The sequence below is a fragment of the Acartia tonsa genome, chromosome 7 (genome assembly GCF_053477335.1).
Source record: "Acartia tonsa isolate MP-2025a chromosome 7, ASM5347733v1, whole genome shotgun sequence".
In the NCBI taxonomy this organism is placed as follows: domain Eukaryota; kingdom Metazoa; phylum Arthropoda; class Copepoda; order Calanoida; family Acartiidae; genus Acartia; species Acartia tonsa.
The window spans coordinates 11503259-11530350 of NC_137266.1; the positions used below are offsets into that span (position 1 = coordinate 11503259).

At 30.6% G+C, this 27092-nt stretch overlaps 2 protein-coding genes across 3 annotated transcripts in view; one reads left to right on the forward strand and one right to left on the reverse strand.

Moving 5' to 3' along the window:
- Positions 1-1590, forward strand: part of LOC145324821 (uncharacterized) — a 105772-nt gene extending 104182 nt beyond the window's left edge. For both annotated transcript variants that reach the window (XM_080167497.1, XM_080167496.1), the window contains one exon: positions 784-1590. Coding sequence is in view for 1 of the 2 variants with exons in the window: in XM_080167496.1 (XP_080023622.1) it covers positions 784-909 (126 nt within the window). In the remaining variant the exon portion in view is untranslated. The remainder of the gene's footprint in view (positions 1-783) is intronic.
- LOC145324830 (nucleoporin NUP35-like) overlaps positions 1-27092 on the reverse strand; it is a 327729-nt gene that overhangs the window by 170446 nt on the left and 130191 nt on the right. The window lies entirely within an intron of this gene.

Below are 27092 nucleotides of genomic sequence, written 5' to 3' on the forward strand. Positions count from 1 at the left end.
TGAATATAGAGAGCTTCGCCTATAATTTTGTCTCTAGTTGGAATAGGAATCCAAAAATCAGATGAATAGGATAATTATATTTCAAAAAATTGTTGTCAAAAGTGTGAAAAATCAACATGTTTTAAATGGACGTACAGACTTTCTGGTAACGATTGTAGAGTTACTAAGCTTTTTAAATCGTACCTAAGTACTACAGGAAGTTTGGAATCGATATTACAGTTCTATCATTTCTAAATTAGCGAAAAGAACTAACCGTTACAACGAAAAGAGCTTACCATTACTATGACGGACCAACTCCAATTTTTAAAAATTTAACATAAGGGTGGGTAATTTTTTTTCTATGCGTACCTCCCCACACCCCATTATTTTAAATGTATTTCAAAATAGAAGGGGGGGGGGGGGGGCGTTTTATCAGAGCTCAGCCAAGACCTTTGTGTGAAAGCGTCAAATAGTCGAATACTTTGATCTACTTTAATAGTTTCTTTTTTATTACACATGGGCGTAGTCACTAGCTTTCACTAATTTTTTTTAGTAAGTTTTTTAAACCTTCATATTTTACGACCAGAAGCTGTCGTAGACCCTTTCTACATTATTTTGTCCGTCTGTCTGTCCGCCATGCTCTAAAAGATAAAAACCTTATTGTTTGGGAAATGTGATTTTCTCAACTGCTATTTTAGATAGACTGCTACAATTTTCAGTTAAGATTCCTATTGATGATGCGCATTTGCTGTATACATTTTTTTGTCCGTCTGTTTAAAAAGACACAAAACCTTACTATTTCAGGACCATGAGCTGTCAGGTCTAGTAGATCCTGTCCTGGATACAGAAGATACCAACCAGGATGGTTTCATTGATTATCCAGAATTCATTGCAGCCTCCACAAAGAGTAAAAGGAAACAAAGCCAGTAATCTCATTTTCTAGTAGTTTGGCTTCGAAACTGATTAATATCCGGTGGATTAGAATCGGTTATCAGCCATACAAAATATAATGTACAACATATTATTACATACAATTTTCCACTAATATTAGAATAAGAATCACAATATTAAGATCAGTTTTGTTAGTTTAGGCCTTCGGCCCCTCATGGCTAACAAAACAGGTTGAAATCTTAAAATTTATATTTTGATATCTGCGGAAAGCTGTCGATGATACGATGCGATAAATAACTATTTAAAGTAAATGCCAGCAAACATCATTTTGATTCAATCAGTATTTCATTTATTTAACCTTTTTGAGCTTTATTAATTAAAGATTCTGACATTTTCTCGGTTATTAAAACTTAATTATTTAAAGTTTTAAATTATATTCTTTTCTGTTGCTTGTAAAATATTTATCATTTTTTTTGTAGATTATTTATTTATTAGTAGATTTTTAAAATTTAACAAAGTGCTTTTGATAATATTCAAAATAATTTAAACCACTGCACCGGTCTTAGATAGTATTTTATTTTATATCTTTTTAATTGACATTTCTATTTTTATTTAGGAATTTGCATTTTATAATTTTACATTAGGTTTTTATTTAGGATAGATGTAATTTTTTATATGTCTGTTTTATAATTTTTAATTTTAATACATGTAAACTTGTTATATTATTTTGTGGTCTTTTTTTGTAACGTAGCTACTCTATAATTATTTGTCTGTGCACCATTTGTTTTGATTAGACTAAAGGGTTTGTAGTCTCGTAAGAATGGATGTAGAATATATGTGGATATTATGACAGGGAAAAAATTGTCGTCAATTTAACTTGCTATTTCTCCTGTCATTCATTAGTCAGGTCGTTAATCAAGTAGAAGAGGAGAGGGTGGGTTGAGGGGATCATTATTTTAGCCAGCTACAAGTTTCAATTATACATTATCTGATGTAAGGTCCAAATGATTATAAATCCATTGCCCTAAGTTAAAACATGGTTCTGGACCAATAATCGAAGTATTTTCAAAACTCAAGTTTAAAAGAAATATTTCCTACAAATTCTATTACTTAACTTTTAATGGTTTATTATGGTTAGTCAGACGGTTACAAATTAGATAGCTAGAAAGATAAGATAGATAGATGGACAAATTAAGAAAAGCAGACTAAGAGATAGATAGTTAGAGCAATAATAATATTTAATCCTAATGTATAAACAAATGTAGATAAATAGATTGGGTACTGCGCACCTCACCTTGGCCTGATCACAGGGGTCTTGAATTGGTCAATGAAAAATAATTGATGTTTACCCTCAATTATGATCAACAATATTATAACCTACCTAATAAAGAATTTTGAAATGTCCTCATATAGTAAAACATCACAAGGAGAAAGAGTTAAATAACTGTATTTCCTTATCTTGTGCTGACTCTCAATTAAGTCTTCAATCAACCAATGGTAACGGAAATATTAACACAGCCAAGTAGCAGTAAACTATTTGCTAGCAGACAAAAAAGGGGGAGGTAGTTATCTGGATATACATTTATACTATAGATCTGGTTATATGCACGAAAAAGAGCAAGGGATTTTTAGTACCTTTCAGCAATTAACATAATAATTTTCTTATACCAACGTAAAAAATCAAGTTTTACCACCTTAAGTTAAAGAAAAATATAAAAATATGTAGCATTTATAGTTGAAATTCTATCAAACATTTTAGTGAGTTCAAGGTGTCTTTAATTGTCAAATGGTAAAAAAATATTTGCACTAGCTATACTGTCTGTTTACGCCCTTGACTATTCACACACATATGTTCTATAGATGAGATATGCTTACACACACACACACACATATGTTCTATAGATGAGATATGCTTACACACACACACACACACATATGTTCTCTAGATGAGATATGCTTACACACACACACACACACATATGTTCTCTAGATGAGATATGCTTACACACACACACACACACACATATGTTCTCTAGATGAGATATGCTTACACACACACACACACACACACACATATGTTCTCTAGATGAGATATGCTTACAAATATGAATATTAATGTAATGGATTATTACAATATTTCCCACCAAAAACACAGACAAAGAATCAATAAAAAACACAGACAAAGAATCAATAAAAAACACAGACAAAGAATCAGAAAAAAACACAGACAAAGAATCAGAAAAAAACACAGACAAAGAATCAGAAAACAACACAAAAACAAAGAATCAGAATAAAACACAGAAAAAGAATCAGAAAAAAAACAAGGATTAAATTTTTGCGTATCCAGCTTTGATATTCAAAAAAAAAATTCTAAATACAATGGACAATTAACCCTTAACGGTAGAGCCCTACTCCTAGAGGATATTTTAGTATTTTGGTAAATAAATTGCTTTATTTAAGTCATTTTTAAGTATTTTTGCTCTTTACCTAGCTAAATGACCATGCCAGGTTTGCTAGCATACTGTACCCAAAAAACCTAAAAAAGTACTTAAAAGTCACTCAGTTATGGCCCTCTGACTTTCACACACAGAAAATCAGATAGAAAAAACCTGAGAGGGGGCGTTTAACGCATCCAGTCCCCCCTCCCCGAACGTTAAGGGTTAATTAATTTTTTTACAGCCCCAATTATGATAAACATTAAGCGTTCTGTAGATTACATGTCCCTTCTCTCCCTCAATACATTGGATTATGTCCATAGATTTTTTTAGAATAGTTGTCTGTGTTCTAAGTTTCCCACCAATATACAATAAACATAAATATATGTAATTTTTCACAATTACTTTTTGTTATGTGGTTATATTTTTGTAAAAGTTTTTACTTTACAAATGGGATCAGATATTTAATCCTCAACTAACAGGATGTGTGTCCATCTGTCTGTTGGTGTGTCTGTAGCTCAAGATATCGTTTAACTGATATGGTTTTCTATTACAGCGAAACTTCTTATATGTCCTCCAGGGGAGGAAACAATAAGACCCCCCCCCCTGTAAGAAAGAACTAAAAGAAAAAGTGGATGATCAATTTACCCTCACTCAAATGCCCCTAGAAGCCGCTAGTCATTATGTGGTAGGGTGAAGCGTTTCAACCCTACAACGCGAGTTCGATTCAAAAGAGCCCCTAGCCTTTAAGGATTCTATCAATAAAGAACTACAAGTAGTTACTGTTAAAGAGATATATTTGAACTGAATACATTTATAATAAGGTTACTAGTTTATATAGAAAATAGATGATAAATGGGTTAGGTAGAAAGGGTGTGGAAAGATGGGGCAGAGCCCCATTCAGGTGAGCAGTAGAGTGGTAGGCTCCCGTAAGGGGGAAGGTAGACATCTCCTGGAAAAGGTTAGGTTGCTGGGGGCATGAAGGGGGAGAGGGGCAGCGCCCCTCCCACTATCAGCGGTGTCCAAGTTGACCGCCGCTTCTGATGTGTAGACAATGCCCAGAGGGGGCTGGATAGGATGGTGATAAGCTGGGATTAGCGCCGGGGTGTGATTTGATAAGCACGGAGCATCGCATACTCTGCAAAAGGCTTGTCTGTATGCCGCCTACCACAATTATACTAAAGTATGTCTGTTTGTCTGTGTGTTTGTACCGAAGGATCTCGCTAACCGCTGATCCGATCGGGTTCTCCTTAACAGGGTAGCTTCTCATAGGTCCCGGGAAGGTTTATAACTATTTTAGGGGAGGGTACCACCATCATCCCAAGATAAATCAACCCTAGAAACAAAATCCCCTCCAAAAAAAAAAAAATTTTAATTTTTTAAAACTAAAATCAAAAATAAATTAAAAGTGAGGGGGGTGCATCCCCTCCCCCCCCAAGTTTTTTTTTTAAATCTAAAATAATAAATTAGGTTATAAAATTCTCCTTTCATTACGTTGCTTAGAAACATTGAGGACTTTTATTATATTCTTGTCTGAACAAACTATCAATGTTCAAACGTTTCAACCAATAATTTTAATCTACATATTGTTGGTTCATCATTCAATTGTCTTATCCCTTAAGATCCCTGACGAATTTATTTTAATGCACATTTTATCAGGGATCTAAAGGAATAAGACAATGGCCTATAAATTCATGCACATCCCCAATTGTGATACACAAAATTACACCTTCTGTAGATTTAAATTAGTGGTTGAAAAATTAAAAACACTCATTTTTATAAACTAACCAATAAAATTTTGATAAAAGTCCCCAAAGTTGTTTAGTCAACCAATAAGAAAACGTTATTATACAACTTTGGGGACTATTGTAATAAACAGCCTTTGTCCCCTCTCTCTGACATCATATACCTTCATAAACTTTTAAAACCAGCTATAAATTTAAATATTAATGACTGATAATGGGTTTATGTATATATATCTTAGATAAACTTATGATGTAAGATGATATCATGTTTTATAACTTTTTAAAATGTAAAATCCAATTTTTTGCTAGCATTCATTAAAGTGAGCCACTATAGAATTTACTTTACATACCTTTACGGTACCTTACGGCACCAGAAATACTTTGTTCATTAATATGTTGCTGTTCATGACACTTTAATGTCAGGTTTAACAACCAGTGCGATAAATAACTAAGAAGAACGAATCTCTCAACCGGGTTATTAGGTTAAGTACCAAAACAGATAACCATATATTTTATTAGTGAACATTTTCTGGAAGTCCTAATTTTGCATTGTAGTGAGTTGCACCTGTTTTATGCCAAGGCATACTACAGAGAATATTTGGAATATTTGATTTTCTCTGGTAAAGTTTAAAAACAAACAATCCATTAGTGGCGTCCAGGGGCAATTTGATAAGAAAGAGGAGGGTGGTTAATATTGAAATAATAAAGTAAGAGGTTATTTTTCTATGGGCGATTTCTTTAAGGAAGGGGTAAGATTTTGCGCTTTTTTAGAACAAATAAAAAGCTTCACAAAAAGGGGTCAAGATAGGTCAAGCGGCTATCAAAATCTTAAATAAAAGACAAATAACCTCACCTCTTGATATCTTTATGATGATATAATATTTTTATGAAACATAACACTATACCATTAAAGGTGATAAAATTTAATTATTAAGAAGTAGAAACATTATATAATAAAAAACAAGGATGAAATTGAACATAGGAAAATAAAAATCCGATGGTCCATCCATGATTTCGTTTGTTTGAATCCTTACCCAGCCAGAAAGTCGAGTTACTATCTCGCGCGAGTTCTTACGATATCGCAAAATAATCACCCTATTCACATCGACAATATCATACGATAAATGGTCGATAAGGTCCTTACAGCTGCGCGATACACCCACGAAATCTTAAGCGATATCGTAAGGCTCGTAAGCGATATCGTGCTAAAATCGTGAATAAAAAGTACATTTAAAAAATATTTAACATCATGTAGTTTTTTTTTGTAATAATTTTATGTAATTAAGAATAAATTTTATACTATGCAGTATACAGAGAGAGAAAAAGAGAGTGAGAGAGAAACCTGGCGCAGAGAGAGACTTCCTCTTTATATGTAATATCAAATGTTTTCTTTAAACTTTGTTAGAGTATATAAGATTAACTAACAAAATAGCAATGATTTAAGGAATATTAAGACACACATTTAAAAATGTTGCCATTTAGAAAGAAAAAAAATTTCAAAAATACTTTTATTTGTAATATTAAACATAAACACATTATGACAATTTTAGTTATCACTTTTAAATTTATTTTGTTTGACAACAGAAAAAATGAAATATTTTTTTAAAAATAATGTGAAATTCTAGCGGCCAATTTATAAACTATATTTATCACAGAATGATGTTGATTATATGTTGGTTGTGTGTCTGTTTGTAAGTGTGTGTTGACACACATAAAATGCTATTGTTTACGATTTCTTAGGCAAATTTTAGTATTATATGTAGTATTGGCGATAAAATACTACATATCGGATGCGAGTTTCCTTACGACGTTTCTGGCTGGGTATGTAAAAGTCGTTTCCAACTAAAACTATTTGTAGTTTCGCTACTATTTATGTACAAAAAAGATAGTAGCAGCAGCCAATTTGTTAAGTTTCTTCATGATGTATGTTTCTTCAATGTATGTAAAAAAAATATATTTTCCAGCATACATTTCAACTACCCCTAAAAAAAGGATAAAATCCAACCCACAATTTTTTGTGTGAGTAAAAGCAAGTAAGGGGGAACCCCCAACCGACTATGTGGCTAAGCCTTAGAGGCTAGGGGCGAAGCCTCTATTACATAATGTACTAATTTGATAATATTAAATAGCCTGGAGAAAATATCATAATTTTAGTTTTATCAACGGAACTCTTTTTTTTGCTATTCTAGTACTTATAAGTTGATGAAAATAAAGGAATCCCTGGGGTGAAATTATCAAAACTTTTATACTCAAATATACACTACTCTACTACTATACTAGACTAGCTGTTTGGGTTTGAAGATAGGTGAATTCAAAATAAAATTATAGTTAATTATTGCATCGTATTACAAACAGCTTCCGCGGATACTAAAATGAAAAAACTTAGATAAATACCTGTTTTGTTAGCCTGAAGGCCTGGAAAATTGTCTGTAATACGGTGCTATACATGATTTTTAATAGCTAATCGGTTTCGAATACTTGAAAAATAAACGTTCTTTTAATGTAAATTTAATCCTCCACAATGCTAATATTTTTCATCTAAAAATTATTACAATTTGAATGCAGCTCCTTGATTTTAAAGTATAGATACTGGAACTGAAAAATTAACCAATGAATTTAGGTTTGTTGTTCATTAGATTTGCAATATACTGTACCAAATAAAATAGCAAGACGTTCCAAGATGTATCGTAAAGCTATAGGTTATTTCTAACATTAGTAAAAAAAATAATCTCTAATACCAGTAGCTAGCCCCCTAGTAACCTCTGGGTGTAATTGACGATGGAGGTGGGGGGGGATCCAGGTATGATCTGTCTTTGGAGGGTGGTTGTACCATCCCCCCAAAACCTTTCATTGACCTATACGAAGCTTAACTGTAAAGGAGAACAATGTCGGTTCTGTTACTTTTATATTTATGTAGATAAATACTTTTTTCGTATTCATTCGAAACCGATAAATATCCAGAGGATTAGAACCGGTACTCATACATACGAAAAATTATATCTAGCAGCGTATTATACCCAGTTTTCTACGAATATATTGTACATTCTATATCCGCGGAAAGCTATTTATGATACGATGCGAGAAATAACTATTAATACCTAAATGTACCATTTGACTTTAACTATTTTCCTTAATTTATTTTGTATTTTATAGAAAAAAAGAAACTTTAAATAATTACTTTTTTATATATTTTATATGTAAACACTTTCAAACTAATTCAAAGTACCAATTTAAGTTGAATATATCTAGTTTAAACGAATTACAAAAAATCAAACTTTTAAAATTATATAATTTCAAGTTCGTCTCAATATTTGAAATAAAACTAAATAAATAATTTTAAAAAAACATATTTAGGAAGACAATTTTATAAAAAAAATTTCCTTTAAAAGATAATTTATTCCTTTTTGATATTAGAAAAGCATTTGACTCTATCTCAAACAATTTTTTTTGTCTGTATGTTAAGATTTCGAAAACTACTTAACCAATTGAGTTATCATTATTATGGATGTTTTTTTTTGTGAGCTATTAAGTTTTTAGATTAGGATGGTTTTTGGCTTTCTTATAGCTTTCTCTATTATAATAGATGGCTCCTAGACAATAGGTGCGCAGCCGTTAGTAGAGCTTTAAGAAAAATTCAGCCGTAGGCACAATCAGCGTAAGACACTATTAGCCGCGGCTTGGAAAAAAAGTTCGGGTATAATATAAGGAGCAGGTTTAGATATACAGCAGATTTCTCCTCCTTAATAATTGGCGTATATGTGGGTGCCGAGCCCAGTGTGTTTTCTTTATTTACTTAAACTCTTCTACCGTATATATGTACTATATACATTGTCTAATATTGTATAAACAAGGATGACAACATCCATAAAAGACGAAGCTCTGAAATGGCAGGACAAACTAATTTATTGAGTGTCAGAATTGAATAAGCAGATTATTAATGCATAAGTCTAAACAAAATTGTTGCATAACTTCTAAATTATAGGATTATGTTTAAGGACAAACACTTTGTATTTTTGTCAAAAAAATAAAAATCAACTTGTTTGAAATGGACGTACAGACTTTCTGTAAACGATTATAGAGTGACTACGCTTTCTAAATTGTACATAATTTTTATAGGAATCAACATGCAAAGTTTAAAATCGATAGTACAAGAATCGAGCTAACTGACTGTGACAGTCGGACGTACGGGCGGACCTACCCTAGTTATAGAAAAACTTGACTGTTAAGAATGTTTGTATTTGAATAAAACATGATGTTTTTACTGCAATATGAGAAAACTTGGCCCATTTTATGGTTCAAGAACAATTATATTACCTCTTTCTTTTCTGCTTTTTTTTCAACTAAAACCTTTTTATTCTTATTTAAACAAAGTTTGCTTATTTGAACTATTTATGATAACTTTTTATGAAATTATATTTGCTCGCAATTATTTTAATCCTCAAAAAGACGTAGTTCTCTTATTCGTTGGCTGAAATACTTTGATAAATCTTGATAGGTTGGATTCAAACTTAATAGCAGAAGAATAAAAAATCTGTGAGAATTCCAATATACAGCTACTTTTTAAATCTAATTTTTATAATAATATTATTCACAAAATTTGATGATAATACTCACAAAATAAATCACTTGCGATATGTGGAAATCGGTAAAAACATAAAAGCTTTCGGACTTCCATAGTTGTTATGAAAATGTACTGCAAAAGCTCTCTTATGATATGAATGTGTACTAGCCTAAATAGCAGCTGAGTAAATCTCGTAGCGGATAGGAGAAATAGACAATTATAGTGAATTATAGAGTAACTTCGCTTTCAAAAGAAAGAAAACTGGATCTGACAAGAAACAAGATAATAAAACACATGATATTCCAATTCAAAAGTTTGAAATTTTGAATATGAGACAAGTTTAAAACATTTTCCAGTAAATCTTAATTTGCCTTTAAAAGACCCATTTCTTTATAAGAACTATTTCAATCTAAACAAATATGCAATTTTACACATAGATGTACCTACAGCCTGTTTTATAAATTACACCAGTCCCCAAACTTTTATGATAACGTTTCTCATTCGTAGCCTTAACAACTTTGGGGACTTAAGTGAATTTTAATTTGTTGATTCATTAAGTTTAGTGGTCAAATGTTTCAGCCACTAATTTTAATCTATAGAATGAATATTTTTTGTATCATCATTAGGGGTATACATCAATTTATCGGCCATTGTCTTATCCCTTTAGATCTCTGTTTCTAAGCATATTATTTTGTTCAATTTGTATAAAAACATATTAACAAGATACTGTTTAAGGACATACTTACATTTTTAGGACTTAATTATAGAGTAGCTTCGCTTATAACATTGTACTTTGATGTCCTAGGAACTAGTATTTTAAAAATCAGATCAATCGGATGAATACATCACATAAAAATTTTTTGTTTTAAAAGTTAAAAAATCAACATGTTTAAAATGGACATACGGACATTCTGGTAACGATAACAGAGTTCCTACGCTTTCTAAACAGTACCGAAATACTACAGGAATCACCATGCAAAATTTGAAATCGATAGGACAATTCTAACATGTCTAAATTAACGGAAAAAGCTATCCGTTCCAGACGGACGAACGGACCTACCGACTCTAATTATAGAAAAGATTCGCTTTTCAAAATAGTTTAAACAATATCCCTTAATAATCTAAATTGACTGACGTACGAAAGGGTTGGCGAAAAAAACTTTGGGTACTTTTATCAAATCTTTATTGAATAGGTTCCAACATTTCAACCAAAAATATAATCTACAAAAGGGGCAATTTTGTTAATCAACATTTGGGATGAATATCAATTTATCGCCTATAAGAACCCTAGGAATAATTAATTTTACTGAGAGAGGTCAAATGACAGTGTCGTGGAAATACAAAATGGACGTTATAAACTTTTGTGTTGTCCGTTCTCTGATTTGTATGGAGAAAAGGAGTTGCAAATATGCCTCTTTGATTCATAGATACTAAATGTTATATGCTCAAGTAGTGGCTCCACCACCAAAAGGCCTCGAGGAGCAATTGATAATAGAGAAGGTGAACATTTTAGTTTTTTAGTGTAGTTTTCAATTAAGGGTGGAGGTACGCTCCCCCAAAAGTGTTATTAACCTGGTTCCAGGACAAACGCAGGAGTCCCAAACGTCGGAGTGGTCAAACGTAGTAGTGTTAAAATATCAATTTAATAAAGTATTTCTACACAGATTAGGTTAGGTTCAGATATAAATGTACAAAAAAGAACCTCCCCCCCCACCCGGGGGTTAGTCATTTAAAAAACTATAAGATGGTCTAGAATAGGTTAGGTTAGGTGTTCACTCCATCCTTTGTCCATTTTGACTTTTGGGACTCCTGCGTTTGTACTAGGACCATTAACCTTTCTTGGACGTATGAGAAGCTTCACTGAATAGAAGAACAGACGGTTAACAAGATCTTTTGGTACAAACAGACAAACACACACACACACACATATAGATCCTGTTACTTTTATACAAGGATATTATATTACTCCTTTTGATAACACTTAAACAACATGTTTTTGGATCCTAAGGTAATTTTTTCAACAATTATCATTAGGAAATACTCTGCACTGTTAAGCCTCTTCAGTATTAATAAGAGTTTTAAGCCCTTCAAATGATGACAAGGACTTTAGCCTCTAACTATTATTGATGAGCGAAACCCGTGACTGTGGCTCAACACGCTGGTTGTCGGTGAAATGAAAGGTTCTAATCTCGGGCCAACACCACGTCATAACTTAGAACGATAAAAATGATTAATATAGCTGCTATTTTAGGTATGCGACATAAATAGTTAGAGTAGGGGGAATGCCTTAGTTCATAAACAAGTGCAACTGATTACCATGCACAGTTAGTACTTCTCAGACAAAGATTTGGTTGTCTGGCAACCTAATATCCTTGGGTGTTAGAGTATTGCATGCCATTACAAGCAGATAATGCTTTGGATTCTCTAGATGATCCCCTAAAAATCAATCATCCCGCCCTTACAAGTTAAGGTAAATAATTGATGAGGCTACATAGTGCAGAGCTTGTCCCTATTTCCATGTGAGTGACTCCTTATCTCTCTGGTTACAACTTCTAACCTTCTAACAGATTCATTTAACTCGCATTAAAGTTTACAAAACTTTCACAATCATTCCTATATAGAATACTGGGTGTCACAACAAAAAAGCTTTCTAAACATAATTACCAATGATTATCTTTACTGGTCTTTTAAAAAAATATATTTTGAAATTATCATGTATGTTTAACAAGGATGAATAACCCAGCTGTAAATACTAAGGCTTCACCCATTAAACAGCTAAAATAATAAATTTAGGTTATTTATCCATTTACGTCAAACGGCTCATAACCTTTCTCTTTGGGGGATACTTCTGAATTTGCTGAGCCTTCACCACAATCATTTATTGTATAGGTTTAACACATAATCCTGTGGATACGCTGTATGTGTACAGCTCCAAGTTCTGGACTACAAAATTCTATGATGTTCATCATTTTATGCACAGAATTGATTCTTACTGTATTTGATACATTTTCATAGCAAATTAATTTCAGTAATAAAGCAAAATGTTTTAGCATTTTATTCAATTCATAAAATTACATCAAGCAAAAAATATACAAATATACATCTTATTCATTAAAGTTAGCATATAAACACAAATTCACACACTAAGACACCAAGAAAAGGGAAACCCAGAGACAATTGTAAAGTTTGTAAGTTGACAGAATTATGGCCCACAAGGGACTTAGGTACACCAAGTCTTTATCAAATCAAGGTACAGGTTAAAGTAAACAAACACTGAGGATTCTTACAGTTAATATTTTCTTTATGTGACATCACTTGAAAGAAATAGGTTAATTCGCAATTTGCAATAAACAAAATCAAGATATTTATTTAAGTAGACAAATAGCAGCGGGATTTCTTAATCACTGGAATTAATTTGATGATTTCAGACCAATAGTAAACTTTTTCATCCAGTTCCAGCCAATAGTAAAGTATTCAAGAAAGCTGATAGCTGACATACCTTACAAATAACAAGTTTTAAAAGTACTTTTTGCTTAAATTTCTTGATATACTATGATAATTTAATACTCTTTTTTTTTGTGTACAAGGCATAGTCCAAAAATGTTCAACTCAAGCTTATTTTTCGATAAAAATCTTACCTAGCCATAATCCAAGAGCACTCCCAAGTTCAACAACCAAAGAAAAAATATCAAAGCTGTATGCATCTTTTCTGAGAGATGCTTCTTTACCCTTTGTATTTATGTGGATCTGTGTGAACTCTGTGTAATTATTTATTTTATTTTTTTCTGTTAGTTTTGTTTCTACTATGTAACATGGTTGAATGCACTTAGCCATAACATCAATATTACTTCCATCAATCAAAGAGAAAAAATCTTCATGAATATTGTCATATGTACTATTCTTTATTTCATTGGCCACTATGTCTTCCTCACAGATTTTACCAGTGATGTCATCAAACCAAGGAGGATAACATCCAAAAACACTTAAAGAATATTCCTTAAAGTTTCTAAGGATACAATCTCCATAGCTTTCTGTATGCTTTCTATAATCCACACAAGAATAGCCCTCATGGATAGAATTGTCATGAACTTCATAGGAAATTTCATACTTCTGAAATTGATAAGAATGATCTTTTCCAACATCAAGTTGAATTCTATTTCCAGGACTTTTGTTAAATGTTATTGTTAGATCAGATGTTGGGTGAACATTAAAAATAGTGAGGGATGCCTCATTTGTTGATAACCACATGTCTGGGGTGGATGTTTTAAGACAGAAACCATGGTGAAATAGAAAAACTTTTTCTGTAGTTTTAGATATATCTACACCAGTGAAGTCATTATTAAACAACATTTTTGCCAGCTTCCAGAATGATAAGTCACCCTTTAATCCTTTCCAGGAAGGTATTTTAGAACCTGTAAGGTTTCCCAACATCATGTCAGGTATAAAATGATAACCATTCTCCTTACTATCTTGATAGTGATAACGATGAGTTGGGCAGATGTAGAACCAAGGATGTTCGATGTTGTCAATGCTGATTTTAGACATTTGATATACAACAGGGTATTCAAGATATTTATTAAAAGATGTATAGGCTTGAAACATAAAGATAAGAGAAAAGCAAACAGTTATAAAAGCTCTTAGTCCTAAAGTTTCTTTAACTGTTTCCATTTTTTCCACTTTGAAACAATAGTTTCTTATAAAATTCAACTGCTTACTATATGCAAGAAGAACTCTTAGTTACTCAACAATTTTCAATCAATTATTACAATTATTATGTATAATAACAATCCACTTCAAGTGAACACCAAAGTCAACATAATTAAAAATATTCAAGTGGGACTTTCCTTTAATAATCAATCAAATCAGCATATCTACTACATTAAAAAGTACAAATTTGTGATTCTAAAGTAATTAAGGACAAACATCTGTGTATTTCAACTAAAGAAAAATAAATTCAAACTATATAAAACATATCTTATATTTATTTTGATTTTTTACAGTGCTCATTGCATTTCTTTTAAAGTGAAGCTTTTCTATAATTAGCTGCGGTTCGTCTGTCGGTACATACTTAAGTCCGTCTGGAACAGTTAGCTAATTTCGTCAATTTAACCAGTTTAGAGTTGTCCTATTAATTTTGAACTTTGCATATGATTCCTATAACAGTTAGAAATGAAATAGAAAGAGCAGCAACTCTATAATTGTTACCAGAAAGTCCATACATCCATCTAAAACATGCTAAGTTTTTACTTTTTGACAACAAATTTGTGTTGTTAAAATTATCCGATTCATTTAATTTTTAGAACACTGATTCCTTTTACAACAAGGAACAATGTTGTAAGTGAAGCATCTCTAAAAACTAGTATAAAAATGTAAGTATGTCCTTAAACAGTATTCTGTATTTAAGCAGTTTTAAAACAAATTTACTTACAATTTTGTTTAGCTTTATGCATTAATATTCTGGTTATTGTGTTCTGACACTCTACACTTGTTAATGTTTCTTTGTCCTTCCATTTCAGAGCTTTGCTTTAATGGATGTTGTCATTCTTGTTTATTATAAAATTACTGTTTGTATATGAAAACCTAATTGTGAACAAACTTTTTTCCAACATAGTACACATATGCTACACCTTCTAATTTACCCATTTGAAAGAGACGTATTACATAACCTGTCACTTCAAAAAAAAGTTAATGACCATCACATTTTTATAATATAAACAATGACTAGTGAAACTTTTCTTGACCTTGAATAAGGTAAAGTTTATAAAAAAATTCTGAATAATTTTACTCTGTAGGTGCACTACTCAATCTCATGTATAAACTTGTTATTTTTCAAGGAAGAGAGTTTTAACCTTACAGTGTTGAAAACTTTTTTATGGGCCAAAATATTTTATAATTATAAATTATGAATATAATAATAATCTGTCTACCATAGCTGATTCAGATTTCAAACAGAATTTTAGTTTTAATTTTATTATAAATCATTCACATATTTATATGCAGAAAACGTCAAGTGTGAATTAAATACTTTAAACTTGAACAATATTAAAATGCAGAGTAAGTGGCAAGTTTTAAACTTCCAAGTCTCATTTTCTTGGGTGTTCATACTAAATACTACACTAGCATATTAGAGAGCTTAATATTTTGTCTGAATTTTAATTTACTGAAATTTGAATAATGATATTTACTCTTAAAAATATGAGGAAGGTGTAAAGATAGGTAGAAGGCATAAAAATAGGTATATAAAATCTTAGAATGTCATATTTAATGTGAATATTTCACCTCAGAATGTAAATACAATATGCATTTCTAATTTTTTTTGATAAAAATACTTTTTTCTATCCTCAGCATATGTGTGTACTTTATTCTTGTGTAAAAGCACAATAAAACTTTCTAACCTATAGACAATTTTAATTTAAAGTTACAATATGTGTACTATCTAGACACTGTCTTAAAATTTATTTCTTTTCCAGTCTTCCCAAATGAAAGGGAATTAGTTACATAAAATATTTTTTATAGATTATTGATTTGCAATTTTCATACCTATTATAGTTAAAATTTCAGACAATTTTTAAATTAATAGACAGACTAAAAGTATTTTATTGTAAATAACCCAATCATAAAAAGAATATTTATTTTATATAAATTTTGTCTTTTACAATTTATTTTTGGTCAAATTTAATGTAAATTTCTAATTTTATAGGTATTTACATAAAAAATTCTAATACATTTATTACAAAAGCCTGTCAGAATATTGTCATAAGCTTTTAAACTTAATTAGAAATATTACTGTTATACATGCTTTTAATAATTATTGTAATCTAAAATATAAAACTAGTCATATTACAGGAAAGATAAATATGTAAACCAAAAATAATCTAAATTAAAACATTTCAAGCATTTAAAAAAATTAATATTTCTACAGTATGACCCTCGAAAAAGTATTTTTTAGCATCTGCAGCCCTTATTTCTAAATGAATTATTAAAAAATGTATATGTCCTTGTTCTCTATAGATTTCCACATAAGTAGATATAAAAATATTATTTTTACCTCCATTAACACCGGAGATTTTTAGACCTAAAGTTTTGAAAAAGTGACTGAGGAAAAAGTAACTTTTAACATGAAATGACTTTTTTAGCAAAATTAAGGTAGAAGTCTTTTTATTTGTGTTACTAGCAGAAACTTTATACAAATATGAAATAAAAAATTTAGGCTTTGAGTAAAAAGCATTTTTTACACATAATTTTTGAGTCTTTTTAGTTTAATGATATTTTGAAAAACTTACTTATTAGGCAAATTTGTTTTAGATTAAAAAAAACAAATAAATCTTTATGAATATAGCAGGAAAATTGTTTTTGTTTCATAATCCTAACTTTAATTACAAAAAAGTTATAAAGAAAATAAAATTAGAACATTAAGATTTTTTAGTCTAAAAAACTTAATTAACCCCCTATTAAATGATTGAGATGTCAGAAAAGGGGGCGGAGCAACTGTCATAATTAATCCTTTTCATAAATAAGGGTAAATAAATAACCTAAGATTTGCAGATAATCAATTCATTCAGTAGTATTTTTTGCCATATAAAATTGATATTTTTTGGTGGAATAAAAAAGAAATAATTAGTTAACTTGTTTTTCTTTGTGTATTATTATTCAGTTGCAGAAAAACATAATATAACCATCCAAAAATTATGAGAACCAAAAAAAATTCTTTTTCTCAGTCACTTTTTCAAAACTTTAGCTCTAAAAATCTTCGGAGTTAATGGAGGTAAAATTAAAATTTTTATATCTACTTATGTGAAAATCTATAGAGAACAAGGACATATACATTATTTAATAATTCATTGAGAAATAAGGGCTGCAGATGCTAAAAAATACTTTTTCGAGGGTCATACTGTAGAAATAATTAAAGTTTTATTGATTAGATTATGTTGACTTTATTGTCAACTTTAATATTAAATGGGTAAATAGAAAAAGTACTTTGTATAACATAGTTTAGTTAATGAAAACTATTCTTTGTATAAGCATACATTTCAATAAGTTCAGCCAATAGAATGGAATCCTTTAAAGAAAAATTAGGATTTAAAGTAGTATTCCAAATTGGATTTACATTCATGTTTATGTTTCAAGCATATCAGTCACTGAATAAATACCTAGAATATCCTATTGTCCATCAAACATCTACAATTAGCACAGCAAGCATAGAAAAACCTTGGTTCTACATTTGTCCAACTCATCGGTACTACTATACTGAGAGTAGGAATCAAGGTTATCACTACTCAATTGACATACTGATGGGCCAACTTAAAGGTTCTATCACACCTACTTGGAAGGGTCTACAAGGAAATTTAACATTCAAAAAACTTTCTGGGATCCTGTTTAACAAGCTTCATGGAGGTGTTAATGTAACCCAGACCTATGAAGAGGTATTTCTATTTTTCCAGGGATTTTGCTGGAAAACATATGCACCAAGTATTGGCATTACAACAAATGAGATGGACATCACAATATTTTATTTACACCCTACATCAGATTTGGCAGTAACATTTGATAAAGGCCCAAGTCACAGAATTTACCTTCATGTTGGACAAGACAAATCATACAAGTATCTAAGGTATGAAATTTCCTATGAAGTTCATGATCAAACTATTCATGAGGGCTATTCTTGTGTGGATTATAGAAAGCATACAGAAAGCTATGGAGATTGTATCCTTAGAAACTTTAAGGAATATGCTTTAAGTGTTTTTGGATGTTATCCTCCTTGGTTTGATGACATTACTGGTGAAGTCTGTGAGGAAGAGATAGTAGCTAAAGAAATAAAGAATGGCACATACGAAAATATTTATGCTGATATTGATCTTTTGATTGAAGGAAGTAAAATCAAAATGATGGCTAAATGTATTCAACCATGTTACATAGTAAAAACCAAACTAACAGAAAAAGTCTTCATAACCAATTACACAGAGATGTCAGAGTTGAAGATTACAACCAAAGAAGATGGAGCAACACTTATCAAAGATGCCTACAGCTTTGATATCTTTGCTCTGATTGTTGAGTTGGGAAGTGCTCTTGGACTGTGGTTAGGTAATACATCAAAAGATTTTTTTATATAATTTTTATTATGATTTATATTTCTTAAAATTATGATGATCTGAACCTTTCTACATTATTCAGGTTTGTCAGCAATTAGCTTTCTTGAATACTTCACTGATTTCTTGGCAATAGTGAAAAATCAGGCAGCAAACATAAACCGCAATAGAAATCTTAAAAATAATGAAAGTGGTTAAAATGTTACAATTGTTCAATCAAATTCTAGAAATCAATATCGGATTATTTAGTTTTTAAATTATTAAAAATTTTAAAATCATCTCTATCAACATATAAGAATACAAATTTTTATTGAAAATTACAAATAACCTGTTTCTTAAAAGTATCACATAGATAAAAAATTAACTGTGAGCATGCTCTTTATTTGATTACTTTAACCTGAACCTTGATTTTGATAAAGAATTGATGTACTTAAGTTCCTTGTGGGCCATAATTCTGTCAACTTACAAACTTTACAATTGTCTCTGGGTTTCCCTTTTCTTGGTGTCTTAGTGTGTGAATGTGTAGGTATGACAAAGCTAAAATTGTGTCATAAAAATGAGTGATTATCCATCTCTTTTTTAGGGGTTTTCTTTCCAACTTCTCCTCTCATCTCCTCTCATGGATCATTTTTGACACAATTTGGGCTTTGTCTGTATGTAAATTCTAACTTTTAGTGTATTCTTAAAAGCGAAGCTTTTCTATAATTAGGGTCGGTCCATTTGAACTGCCATCCGTCTGTCCGTCCTTAACGGTTAGCTCTTTTCGTTCATATAACCAGGTTGGAATTGTCCTATTGATTTCAAACTTTGTATGATGATTCCTATAACTATACAACTTAGAAAGCACATCAACTCTATAATCATTACCAGAAAGACATGCTGATTTTTTACTTTTTTAACAACAAATTTGTGTATGTTAAAATTATCCGATTTATCTGATTTTTGTAATACTGATTCATATTAGAACACGGTTCAATATTATGAGCAAAGCATCTCTATATTGAAGTCCTAAAAATGTAAGTATGTCCTTAAACAGCGTTCTGTAAAAGTATTTTTTTATTCAGTTCTGACACTCTACAGGAGTTAATATTCTTTAGTGCTACCGTTTTATAGCTTTGCTTTTATGGATGTTGTAATCCTTTTTAAGATAAAATATATTCTTATTATGATTTTTGTAATAAAAATATTATATGTGTTAAAAAATATCCTAAAACTTTTTTTTAAATCATCCAAATTGTTTTGTAAAAATATTCATTATCTTTCTGAAGATTGCTAATCCATGAAAGTTTAAGTTAAGATAAGATTGAAGTAACAAATTTTTGTTTTTAACAATATAAAATATTCTTATTATGTAAATATTTCAAAATATGAATTCAGTTTTAGAAGTTCAAATTGTATAAACCAAATAATTTACTTTATTCATTATTGCCAATGAAAAAGGTTGAATCAATTTAGATATTAAAAATAAAATAAAATGATTAATGCAATAAAAGTAGAAGACAATTTATAAATATGTCATAATAGCTTTTTATTTTTATTAGTACAATAAATTTATATATTACTTTAATATTAGTACAGCAAATCTATAACAAAGGCCTGCCTGTCCATATAATTAGAGTCACTAAAAATAATTTTTAAAACCAATTTAGCCATTTGTATTTGAAATTAATGAATTATTTTCTTTCCCTGTGAAGTCTATTTTACAGAAACTCTAATGTGTTGAAGTTATGTTTAATTATTAATTGTAAAGTTGTAATATAATTGTATTTGTGACCAGGGGTAGATGTATTGCCAATTTAAAGAAATTTTCATATTCAATATTAAATAAATATAGAATTATAGAGAATTTGTTCATTTGATGAATATGCAATAATCACGAAACCTTTCTGTAAAAAATAACAAAAAAATATTTTCGATGTCTTTTATGCATCACCGACAGACTGACGGACAGAGTAAATTATGCACTTCATGTTCATTGATATTGAGAATCTTCACCAAAAATTTCACCCGTCTATCTCCAGTAGCAGCTGAGAAAATTGCATTTTCCCCCTAGCATTACGGACGGACTAACGGACAGACAAAGTAAATTATAGAGTTGCTTCGCTACTCTAAGGCTGTATTTTATTTTGATGAATATTAGCTGGATTCTCATCAATATAGAAAATTTCATCCGTCTATCTTGAATAGCAGACGAGATAATCCTGTTTTTTACAGACATTTCGAATTATAGAGTTTCTTTTATATTTAAAAAAATTGCGGCTACTTTTTGTGACCCAAATAAGCAATTACAATAGGTAAATATTTACTGTATCCACGTATCACTGAATTTTAGCCACTCCACTTGGCAAGTTTCTAACTTGAGCCAGAGATATTGTCAAGTATGTCAGGAATAAAGTATTCAATTATCAGATTTAAAAAAAAAGATATTGAATAAACTTTCACTTTTAGTCATATAATTTCTCCTCAGTCTCTAGGGCTATACCTGCCCTAAAGCCTAAAATCAATCCTGGTTTTTTACTTACCTTACCTGAAAATGGATGAACGATTGGTCCAGCTATTTACGAGATCTTAGCGGACAATCAATTAAACGCACACAAATTACTTTTTTAAAGAATAGGATTGTATCTTAAGAGTTTTGTGATTTTTTTTGTAGATATATATACGGACCATTTTTTTCTTTTATAGAACACCTAGGCTTGAACTAATCAAACTTGTATTATTAAAATTCTTATATTTTACTATCACAGAAAATTGTCTTTAATACAATACGAAACATGATTTTTCATCATGGCTTTAAACTGTTCTAATCCATTGGATATTAATCGTTTTCGAAGCCATCATTTGATCTGAAATCTTTTTATGATTTAGTATGTTAGGACCAATATCAATATTATAAATCAGATTATACCTCCTCCAACCATTATTAAACTATTTACTTATATGTTTGATCCTGATTCTATTATTCCAATTCTCTTAATCTAATTTAATAAATATAAAGATAGATTATAATCAGGGACAAGGGAAGGCTATTCTGGCAAACAATAGTAAAAGGCAATATTTCACCATAATCTAAATTATTCCAGTTTGCAGCTAGAGCAACTTTTAGCTTCAGTATGATCGTCAAAGATCAATTTATGATGCAATACTAACATGATTTTGTCAGATTTGTTGACCACAATATTACTATAAGCCTATCTAATCAAAATTCTGATAATAGAGAACTATTTATTTCATTTAACAAGTATACAGTTGACTAGTTAAATTTTTTTCTTGTTCTTACTTTTTTTTCATAAAATTGTATCATAAACAATTTTCAAAACACATGTATGTTCAATGATTATTAATTATGTACTTTATCTATCTTTGACCCATATTATATTTTTGTTTGAGACACCTAGCGGCCAGATTATAAACTACATATTTAACAAAGCGCATCAAATTTTCTTTTCTTTGCTTGCACAAAAATATTTTAAATCTTGTATTATAGATGATAAATCTTAATGTATGTAAGTAAACACAGACAAACTAAAGGAAAATGGGCATGCAAAAAACTTTATCTTTGAAAAGATATCATCGTCATCCTATTATATAAAGTAGTAAGCGTTTTTTGTCTGTCCTGAGGGATCTCGCTAACTGCTAAACCGATATTGTTTTCTGTTACTGTGAAGCTTCTTATAGGTCCTGGGAAGGTTTTAAACTATTTTTGGAGAGGGTGTCTTTACCCCCCTCCCCCCAAAAATATTTTTTTAACTCTTTTTAAACTCAAATTTGAAATGGGATGAGGATAGCGAGTAATGGATATCTGAAAATACGCATTGACGCCAAAGAGTACAAATGTTACGCCAATTGTGATCACAACTCTCACGTTTATATAAAAATGCAACATATAATAATAGCTATTAAAACAATTTTCAAGCATAACTTTTATCTTTTTAGGATAACAATTAAATAAGAAAAATATTTTTACCATATGAAATTCGTGATCAAACACCTAATTGAAAAAAAATGCAAGACATAGCTCTTATTTTAAGAAAGACTAGGGGCAACGAACGCCCCCAAGAAGCCTCTAAGTGTTCTTAAGGTGGGAGGGGGATAAGTCAACCGCCCTTCTACTTTTTAATTTGAGTTTTAATAAGAAATATTCAGAAAACAAATTTTGTGGGGGATTTTAAATTGGGAGGGTGGAGATACGCTCTCCCAAAATAGTTAAAAACCTTCCCTGTACCTAAAAAAAAGCTTAATTGCAAAGGAAAACCAAACAGATGTTATTTTCAAAAAATTTTTATAAAACAAAAATTGGCGCATTTGTATGAACACCAGAATTATAGGTTTGAAAGGGGAAGGAAAAAAAGAGAGGGGGAAGAGAGGGGGTAAACTAGTTTGAAGATATCTGAGAATAGTTATGATCGCCATCTTCTACTATCGGGATGAGGTCGACTTTTCCCCCTCCTACCAGTTATAATTTTTTTGTCAGTAGAGAAGGATCTTGCTAACCGCTGAACTGATATGGTCCTCCTTTACAGTAAAGCCTCACATAGATCTCGGGATAGTTTTAGGCTATTTGTCTTCCACCTCCTTACCCCTTTGGAGATAGAGTCCCCTAGCCACTAGTCCTATATACTGTATTAAGGATTTGTTGTCTGAAGCTTAAGATCACAATAACTACTGGACCGATTACGTTCTCTCTTTGAGAGAATCTTAAAATAGGTCTAGTAATGGTTTCAGGCCATTCTAATTTGATATTTAGGTCTTGAAATGATTTAAAATTATTTTTGTAGTCACCTTCTGCCTATTTGAATAAAAAGCCCCTAGATCGAGGCTATTAAAAAATATAATACAGACTTAGACAAAACTAACTAACCTTTTATTTTGAATTAAACAATAATATATAAAAATGTTTTTAAATTAATGATATATTTACATATCAATTAAGAAACTTAACAAAACAATTAAAAATGATAACAATACATAGGTAACAATAAATTATAAATGATTACAAATTTTAGTAAAATATATTCATGAAATAGCTTATTTTTTTTTATTTTATGTAATTGCTGACCTTTATAACAAATATCAATGCAGTAAAATAATCTAATTGTTTTCCTGTCTAGCTTAAAACACCCTTTCTTAGAAACCCACCCGAACCATTTTTTCAGTTGTAATCCTAAAATGCAAGTAAGTCATACTATTGTGTAGAACTGTAATATTCTAAACTAGCTATCTACAGGCTACAGCTATTACAAATGTTAAATCAAAGCCTTCAATTAAAGTACAACTGGCTAATTTTTTGGCCACTAAGAAGACATTTTATTTCAATGATATTTGTACCAATCTGTTTAAATGATCTCAAAGATATCTATTTGGATAATTTTATATTGCTATTGATTCTTCTTAACCTTAATTTGTTTGATCATTTAAAAGCTTAAAGGAAATTGATTTAATAGCATCTATGAGGTCAAATTTAAGAAAGGTTTTAATCAGAGCTTACGATTTTAAAAAAGGAGGGGGGGGGGGGGTTAATGCAACCATCTCGTAATCAATGATTAAATGGCACTTAGAATCCAGATTTCGTTACGAAACTTGGCATAAGTAATCCTTGATAGGTCTATTTTCCCTAAATTGAACAAAAAGTTGAAAAAGTAGCAACTAGCCATTTTTTGGCTATTTTCAGGGCAAATCCATCACGAAACCTATCTCCACATAATCCTCTTTGCCTCTCCAAAACGGTTCTGGCCAGTATTTGCTGGTACTATTTGCTGTTGATTCCTACGTAATTTATGACAGATTTGCCGTAAAAATAGCAAAAAAACAGCTAAACGGTTAAGCTGTAACCAATATGCATACCAAGTATTAATAAGTTTCGTAATGAAATTCGGATTCTAAGTGCTATTTAATCATTGATTACGAGATAGTTGCATTAACCCCCCCCCCCTTCCTATTTCTAAAGGACCTTGTAAACGTGTTGAGTCTTACTACTTTAAGTACTTTTTTATTGTTATACCCAGGAAGGATTTTCCTCCATAAATTTTCCCACTAACCCTTTAACTACCCCTTCCCGCTTTAAATTTGGCCCATGAAAATTTTCAAATATTTCTTTTGTTCTTCTTACATTTTCGTATATCTTCATTGGCTGTGCTTAGCTGTCTTCTACTAATTCTCCTAGAACAAATATCTAAATTATTTCTTCTTACACAAATAAGATTGTATGCATGATATTTTAGCAGAACTGCTATAATCATATTTGTTTGTCTAACCATTGTCTTTGTATAAGATTCTCTAACTTGTAGATAAAACATAAAGATTTTAATGATTTATAGCAATAGTCTTAATAAAAAAGGGTGTCTTCCACAGAAAATTGATGCAGAATTTATAATAAATATGTTGAGATAAAGAACATTAGTAGACATAAGTATCAAAATAGTTTAAGTGGAGGGAAGGAATTAAAGCCAAACAAAAACGTATTAATCTTACCTAACCCAATTGATCCATCTCGTCATTATCAATAGCCTCAGGTATAACTTCCTTTTGTAAATCTCTTCTATTTTTCAAGGTTCATCCTTAACAAAGTAATATTATGAGAAAAAAATTCAAATATAAACAAGGATGACAACATCCATAAAAGCGAAGCTATGAAATGGAAGGACAAACGTACATTAACACTTGTAGATTGTTAGAACTGAATTAGCAGAATATTAAATGCATCAGCACAAACAATAGTGTAAGTAAATTTGTTGCAAAACTGCATTAATAGATGATACTGTTTAAGGACTTATTTACATTTTTGGGACTTATTTATAGAGATGCTTCGCTTATAACATTGTACCTTGTTGTAATAGGAATCAGTTTTCAAACAATCAGAAGAATCGGATAATTTTAACATACAAAAAGGGGGAGGTCATTTTCTAGTAAATTCCGTAAAGGTGTGTAAAGGTGTGTGTGTTATAAGGCCTAAAAATAGTCGTAGAACGATAAGGTGCTCCCTATTGTTCTATTCAATAGGGAATACAAATATATAGAGCACCTTATCGTTCTGCTACTATTTTTAGGCCTTATAACACACACACCTTTACGGAATTTACTAGAAAATGACCTCCCCCTTTGTTGTCAAAAAAGTTAAAAATCAACATGTTTAAAATGGATGAACGGACATTCTCGTATTGATTATAGAGTTGCTACGCTTTCTAAATTGTACCTATTTACTACAGGAATCATCAAGCAAAGTTTGGAATCGATAGGACAATTCTAACCTGTTTAAATTAACGTAAAGAGCTAACTTTGACGTACGCACGGACAAACGGACCGACCCTAATTATAGAAAAGCTTTGCTTTTAAAAAGGCAGTTCCACGGATTGTATTTAATATCAAATATTTAATATTTGTTTGAAGATCAAGGATATTCGGGTATGGTCTCTTTCGTGGTAACACCCCTTAAGGGGCGATTCTTATTATTTTCAAAGTGGCTTTTCTCCTATTTCTGCAGGGCCAATTGCCTAACCCTGAGGGGCTATCACCTAACCCAATATAACATAGCCTAACCTAAAATAACCTATTTAAAGTCATTTTGAAAATACGAAGAATCGCCTCTTAAGGGGTGTTGCCACGAAAGGGACCCTTCCCGGATATTCTATAGAAAAATTAACTTTTACGCAAGTACGCAAAAAAAATTAAGAAAGTAAAAATTGCCATTTTAGAAAAAAAATATTGTAAGAGTATGTTTTTTAATAAAAATACTAATATTTTTAAAACTATGAGTTAGATAAGTTTACACCCATTTTGTGGAAATAAATATTTGAAACGGTTAAAAAATTTATCAACCTTGTTTTAGAATAGCTCATGTGTATAAATGACGTAGTATGTCTTTTTGTCAATCTGTTTATATAATTTGAAATTAAATTGACTAACCTTTTGATGTTAAATAAAATAAACGTAAAATTTAACAATAAAGCCACTTGTCCTTTTGTCCATTTGTTATAATACAAAATTCTTAGAACTACGGGGAACCTAATTTTGATACTATTACCCACACAACTTTTGAAAATATGATTAAAAACAAAAATATATTAAAATCAAAATATTAGAAAACTTAAAAGGCTGCTTTAAAGCAGTCCGGCTGCTATGGATGTTATTTGCTCAAATATGAGCTAGAATGATGGGAAAGTTGACAAAAATTCATATGTGTAGCTTTAACAGTAGCTTAGTAAACCTAATTTCCCTCATAGTGTTAAGCACTTACAGACGGACTGACGACGAGAATTGGATGGTGGCTTCGCTACTAAAATAAGTCAATTTTATTCCTATCCATTTGAAATAAAACACCCCCTTCAGCACGCCTCTGGTTGATAAATGTTAATTAAAATAGTTACCAGCAAGGCATTGTTTCTTGCAATCTCTGAAA